We start from the raw sequence: 6,960 nt of genomic DNA on the forward strand, positions 1-6,960 counted from the left end.
ACTAGTTCTAGGTGATACAAAGAGTTTCCCAGGGTAGGGAGGCCAGAAACACATACCACCTTCCCTGGCTACCCAGCAAGAAAGCATGCAGACAGAAAATAAATATTTGGATGTGGGAGTGATTAGCATTGTAACTGCCAACCCAGACAAGGTGCTTTTATGGTTAGTGTTGTTTTCTACCTTCCCCTTCCCCAAGCATGATAATTTTGAAGATTTGCTTGCTGTGTGAATTGACAATGAAGCCAAGCACTTTTACTGACAAAACCTGGAACCATATAAGTGGGCTACAGAGAGTACCACTGTGCAGTGTTAAGTATAATGATTGGAATACAGTATATATGTGTATGTGCATTCAAATGCAGCTGTAAGTCCCATCAGTGAAATACGTTGCAAATTATGGATGCTCCTCTACAAATGAGTCTATTACAGTTGCTCTTCATCATAAAGACAAATTCATGTGTTTGTTTTTGCAAAGAAAGTTATCATGTTTTGCCCTAAGAATATTTATTACTACAAGGATGTGCCAGTTAAAGTGCTCAACAGGAAATACGACAGTTTAAAAGCATTGTAAAACTTACATAGCTTACTTCTTTTTCTAAAGTGCAACAAGGATGAATAGAATGGGCCAAGGTATGACAATTAATGGTTCTGCATGACCTAGCAACTGCTGTGGGTTTCCTTCTATAACTTTGTCCTTGTGAAAACTTGTGAAATAATTAAAAAAAAACATAGTTACAAACTTTATTCAGTTATTGGTTTGTTTTTTTGTTTGGTTGTTTTGTTGGTTTTCTTTTGCCTTTTTTTTCCCTCCAAACCAGAAGTAAAACTGGCTGCTGCTGCTGCTGCTGTTGCTCAACCCTGTTTTATTTTTTATCCTCTCATCTGCTTGCCTTTCTAATTGCACGTGTCCTTTTGTAAGCACCCAGGTTCCTGCTCAATGAAGATGCCTACCCTGGTGCAGACATTACTTCAATTTCCCATTCCTCATGCCAATTCCTTTCCTCTCTTCCCCTCCCTACTCCCCTGTCCCCCATGTATGTTCATGAGCATCTTTTTATGTTGGAAATATTGACTGAAGGTAGTTTAGAGCAGTTATGCATTTTGGAAGAATGTTAATGGCTTTGACACCAAAATGCTTTTCCATTTTTGTTTTTTCTGTTTTCCATTTAGCAGAGGAAGGAAAGGTGTTAATATGAAGCCACTTGTGACATACTACATAATGATTTTACACAAAAAAATAGTGTTTGTATAACTGTGCAGCTCAAATAGAAAAAAATAAACAGTGTACATTAGAGAAGCAACTTGCCTACAACAGGAGAGGACTATCTAATATGGATGCAAATCTGAATTCTTCAAATCATATTGAAGTCTAATTCTCCTCTGTCTTCTGTCCTAAAGTCAGAAATCTTAAAGTTTTGACTTCTTTTATTTATTCCATGTGCAGTTTCATGGCTAGCTATAGTCAAATTGATCAAATAGTTTATCACAGTGATGAAGATTTTCTGATATGGGTATACTAATGAAATTGGGAGGCTGGTCATTACAAGGAGAGGAATATTTTAATCAACCAGGTTATGTTGTCAAAAATTTTTATATTAAAAAGTAACAGGAAATCTCCCATTTGTTCAGAAGCCTATTCCAAGCCAAACGTTCCAAGTAACTGGAATGGAAAGTGGAAAAGCAGCACCAATGTCAAAAAAAGGTGATGTTCTGGAGCTTTAAATGGAGGTCCTGCCACTTATATCTGTCCCAGCATGGTTTTGACAATGGAAACTAGGTTTTTAGTAACTTTGTTGATCTAAGTGTCGACACAAAATCACATCTAGCAAACCTGCAGGTCCTTGGCATGGTTCCCACTGGCCTAAACTGGCATTTTCAGTGAAATTGCCATTGTCAAAAGTAAGAATTTTGCTAGTTCAAAAAATAAAAATTCAACAAGACCAAGTCCAGAATAGCATTTTTGTCCCAAGACTTTAGTTGCCTTGGAGCAAAATAAAGAAAGACCTTCACAGAAAGTAAGAATATTTTCTTTTCTCTCTTCCTGCAAATTACTTACTGCCTGCTACATGTAAAATAGTCATCTGCCAAACAAAGAATTGCTGAGCAGGTGGGTGGAGAAACTTTCATTACTTTTTTCTCATACAGGAAGAACTTGCATGGGAGAATTTTCAGCCTAGCTATAAACAAGCTGCCTATGGAGGGGGGTGGGGAGGCACACAAACACATACATACATACAGACTCATTTGAAACTGCAAGTGTCACGAAAGAAAAAAAAATGCATGTTTAAAACAATTGTAAGGTAGCCTGGGATTATGGTGAGAATACAGATTTAGTAAATCTTTGTGTCATGTTTAGCTATTACTTTCTTTGCCTCTGCTCAGAAGAGAGGGTGTTTCACAGTGACATTTAATCAAATGTGATTACTCAGTCCAGAATTAATGACAGAAATTTTAAAGCACTAGAATAATAAATCTGTTGGAGAGAATTGCTAGAACACAAGTTGAAGAAATCTGTATATTTATCATTTTACTTTAATTATTTATATCTTTTTATGCTGCAGAGAACAGTCTTACACAAGATGTTAATTTTTATTTATTTGTAATAAAAGCATGAAGCCTTTAGAACCTTCACGGACGCACTGGGATGCTGATAGCCCATTGCAAATGCAGGTGTTTGAGAGCAAAGTAAATGTTTTCTGCTTTCTGATACATGAAGTTACTTAGCTGTTCCAACACCTCTCAGGTGATGCTGTCAAAAACAAACCCATCAAATAGCATAGGAAGATCAGGGACTCTCTTGAACAGCTCTTAAAAAAATAGAAAACTATGCCTGTTCTCACTATAACACAGACGTACATATGGTAAGGATCAATATGCATATGCCAAAAGGGAGAGAAACAGACTGAACATAACAGAGAACCAAAAAAAGTTGGTGACTATAACAATATATAAAGACTTAAAAAAGGGTTTTCTGGACTGATTTAAAGGAAAGAGTAAGTAGTTTGTTTAAGATACATAAAAATCTGTGCTAAGACTTTGGAAGACACATCAAAGTCAGACTGTGAGCATAACAAAAAAAGATTGAAAAGTGGGTAAGGGGTTCAAGAAGGACATTTAGTAAGTGGGAGCAGAATATCTTAGTGGCCAAGAGTAAAGATGAGGCGTGTCAAGTTCACATTTCAAAGGTAAGTATAGAGGTTGATGGACTTTCACAGGAGATTCGTCATTATGTGGTCAAAGACAATTTTAACAGCAGAAAAGGAACAGGAAAGGTATAATGGCTCCAAGCATTTGATGCTGGAGTTGATAATACCTGGATCAAGGTTTCAGCACTGGCAAAAAGAAATCTAAACAGCAAAAGAAATAAATAAATTAGAATCTAACAGTTTCTGCATTTATTATTTATTTTCTGTATTTATTCCTTACCAGGTAAAGGCAAAAAGAGACTTGATGGTGTCTTTTTAAGGATCAGCTCCCTGGATATGAGTTTTATTGTAAAGATTAACATATAAATAATTGCCTTGTTTTGAACATTCCAGGGAAAGCAGGGGAGATGGAAATGCTTTACATTGGCTGCTGAGAAACACAGTGCAGTTCATCCCTGATCCTTAGCACTCACACGATTCTCCCCTTTCTTGCTACAAGATTGAATTAACTTGCACTAAGTTCTGTTTGTAAGGAAAGTTTGTGCACCATATGTTAAAAAAAGAAGGTAGAGATAAAAGTTCACAGTGCTTAACTTGCCTCAAAATCATTTTAAACACAAACCATTAGAAAACTGTTAGTTTGAAATTGTTTATGTGATCTTGCAAGGCTTTTAAAACATGATAACCATCACACTTTACACCTCTCTGAAAGGTTAGTTTAATCGTAGATCACATAAAATTGGTTTCCACAAATGCATAATGGTTCATGTGTCACACTTGAACTAAATGGTTTTTTAAATGGAGCTGAAATTATTTTGATGTGTACACATTCCCAGATTTTTTTTCCTACAACCTTTCTTAAACCAGCCCCCATCAGGAACCATTCCCTTAAAGTCTCATTAATAATTCAGATGTTCTGATGACTTTAAAAGATCTATGGAAGTGAAGCTTTTTTTTTTTTTTTTAACTGCTTGACAAAAAGATAAATGAATGTAGAAAGAAGCGGTAGGAGTCTGGCAAGCTGTAGATCATCTCTGAACAGATTGTAACTTTATCATTCTGTCAGGAAGAATAATTTAAAGCACTTAATCAGTTAGCTTCAGTGTGCAGGATGTAACATTATGAATTCCTATCGTCCAATCTGTTCAAATCAAAGGGAACTTAATTATAATAGGTAAGAGAGAGAGATGGGAGATTGAACATTGTTCAGACTCGGGCAACTTTAAGGGGGCAGGGAACTATTTACCCTGATCGCAAATAAGCAAGATATTTTAAAAAGAAGAAGTAAAATAATACATTTTAGAAAATTACAAGAAAAACAACACAGTAGTTCTGTTTATGCTTAAACAGATGCTTATGATGCTTAAAATCCATATCAAGTGTTTAAACTTCATATTCAAAGTGACTGAGAATTCCACTAATTCTGGAAATCAATCTACTTCTTTAGACGCCCTAACTTGGAAGCTAGTTGATTATTTTTAATACATTTATGCCCAGATATTTGTCCTTTATTCTTCCCGGTCTTCCAGTTTCTATTCTCTGCTTCACCTCCTGAGCTTTTGTGCTCAATCCTTGCATTTTCAAGGTGGATTTTGCTTTGCTTATTTTTATTTACTTATTATTTGTTTAAAATGAGCACTCCTTCCACTCCTGCCCTGATTCTAGCCCAGATGCAGCAGCATTTCAGTGATAAGCAAAAGTGGCAGTTTGTATTACGCAAGTGAGACACTAAAGCTTCTGAAGAATTTTGTGTTCCCCATTGGAATGGGAAGTAGTGCATACATGTAAGAGAGCAACTCTGATGTGCCCCTGTTGCAGAATCCCACCCCAGAACCATTTGTGCCAACTGCTCTGCACACCCACCTCTGGAATATGGGGAAGGAGGGTGAGAATGGAGACCCCCTGTTCACCAATGCTTCTCAAAGCACAAGAACCCAATGGCCATAAGCCACTCTAAGACCAGGAGTTTCTAAGTAGAGCTACCTTGTAAAGTTGCACACCTGTAATTAAGAGATGACAGCAGTAATTGCTCTCTAAAGGGCTTAAGAAAATTCTTTTGCTTTTTTTTTCTTTTGTGAATTTTAAGAAGTTTTTGTCCACATCTGTGTAAGAACGATGCAATATAGTGGTTACAATCATAAGCATCTAGGGAACAGCTGCAATTCTGCAGCCTCTCAGCATCCTCACTCCCTCCCACATATTGCTCCCAGCCAACCCTAAAGCAGTACCATAAAATTCTTCCTACTGTCATGGAAACAGGCACTGCCCAAAGATATAAAAGGAACAGCCTCCCCTCTAATCTTGTCTTAAAGTCCTTGCTTCCTTTGCCTTGCTATCATGTATCACTACCATTACATTCAGGATTAACTTGAGCCCCTACTACAGTCATCTGCAGCATCAGGTATGTTCTGTACTCCCCAAACTGGAGAGTTCAGCAGCACCCAAGCAGCCAGGTTGCTAAGTAGCAATATAATGGCCATCCTGTGCAGGAACACAGCCATCTGGCAGCATGAATGCAAGCCTTATTTCTTCAAGCACCAACTGTGGAAAGTTCTTTACATTCTCCTGCATGATTTCTGAGCCAGCAGTAGCGACCACCCCGAGGCTGAAATGGTTCAGAGAAACCTCTAACTCTTTTTACAGCGCTCTTTTGTATATGGACTCACATGCTCTTTTCTGCATTACCTTTATCCCATCTGCTCTCCCTGGCTTCTCTAGTTTAGCCTTTTATTTGTATCGTTTTTCAATAAATGAATCAGAGGGTGTTCACCTGAGCATGAAAAAAAAGAGCTCTCTTCCATTCAACAAGCAAACTAGCATATTGACAGTTTTCTTTAGCTTCTACTATCAAATCTGCAAATATGTCATCCCCCTTTCATGAAAAGTATTTTCAGAGGTATTAATCTAATGCACTGTACTGCTAGTAATTAGTCAAAGTCACCTTCTATTGATTGCTTTTTCTCTATAAATTTACTGACTGCTCCCCCCTCCTTTTTTTTGTTTTCTGTTTATGTGTATATGTGCTTCACTAATTAAAACTCTCATTTTCCCTCCTTATTCTGTCTCTACCCATTTTGCTCCTTAGCAGAAAAGAAATGGTTTACAGATGAGCCGGATAATGCCTATCCCAGAAACATTCAAATCAAGCCCATGAGCACTCACATGGCCAATCAGATCAATCAATATAAATCGACAAGCAGCTTGATACCACCAATCAGAGAAGTTGAAGATGAATGTTGACTCCTTCGAGGCCAGAACTATTTTTTTAAAGCCTGACAAACTTCATGAATGGTGATGTGACATTTATTCCTCTTACATGCTGAACCACTGATGGAGAAGTTAAGGGCAAGCTTAATGGGAAAATAAAGTAGACAGATCTTTGTTTGTCTGCCTTTAATATTGCTTCCACGTATTTTGGAAACTATTTCATTTATAAATGAACATAATCAAAACTAGTCATGTATAGCCTCTAGCGTTTTAAATTATTTTTATTTATTAGAAAAAATATATTTTTCTTTTTTTGTCATTGTCAAGTATTTTCCCTTAAAAAAACTGCGTATGTGGCCAGACTCCTAAGAATTAAAAAAAAACCACCAAAAACCTCAGTCTTTGGCTTAAAGGAGAATGATGGTCACAGTTATAAGGACATGTAATTAAGGGAGACAAATGATATATTTACAAAAAGAAAAAAAGGTCCAACTTGTATTTTAGAAAATCAAAAAAAAGAAGAAAAAAAAAAAACCAAAACAGTTCACCAAAATGTTTCTTTACTGGAGGATGTGTATTTTGTTCAGCATTGACACCAGCTCTTAAT

The 6,960-nt window shown here is 36.8% G+C and overlaps 1 protein-coding gene across 7 annotated transcripts in view; it reads left to right on the plus strand.

Annotated features, from left to right (window-relative positions):
* Nucleotides 1-6,256, plus strand: part of KCNMA1 (potassium calcium-activated channel subfamily M alpha 1) — a 511,181-nt gene extending 504,925 nt beyond the window's left edge. For 4 of the 7 annotated variants that reach the window (XM_059820930.1, XM_059820934.1, XM_059820932.1 and 1 more), the window contains one exon: nt 6,232-6,256. In XM_059820930.1, coding sequence (XP_059676913.1) covers nt 6,232-6,256 — 25 coding nt within the window. The remainder of the gene's footprint in view (nt 1-6,231) is intronic. The other 3 variants (XM_059820929.1, XM_059820935.1, XM_059820933.1) reach the window with 1 other exon arrangement.
* The last annotated feature ends 704 nt before the right edge of the window (nt 6,257-6,960 follow it).

This window comes from Gavia stellata, chromosome 9 (assembly GCF_030936135.1).
Source record: "Gavia stellata isolate bGavSte3 chromosome 9, bGavSte3.hap2, whole genome shotgun sequence".
NCBI lineage: Eukaryota > Metazoa > Chordata > Aves > Gaviiformes > Gaviidae > Gavia > Gavia stellata.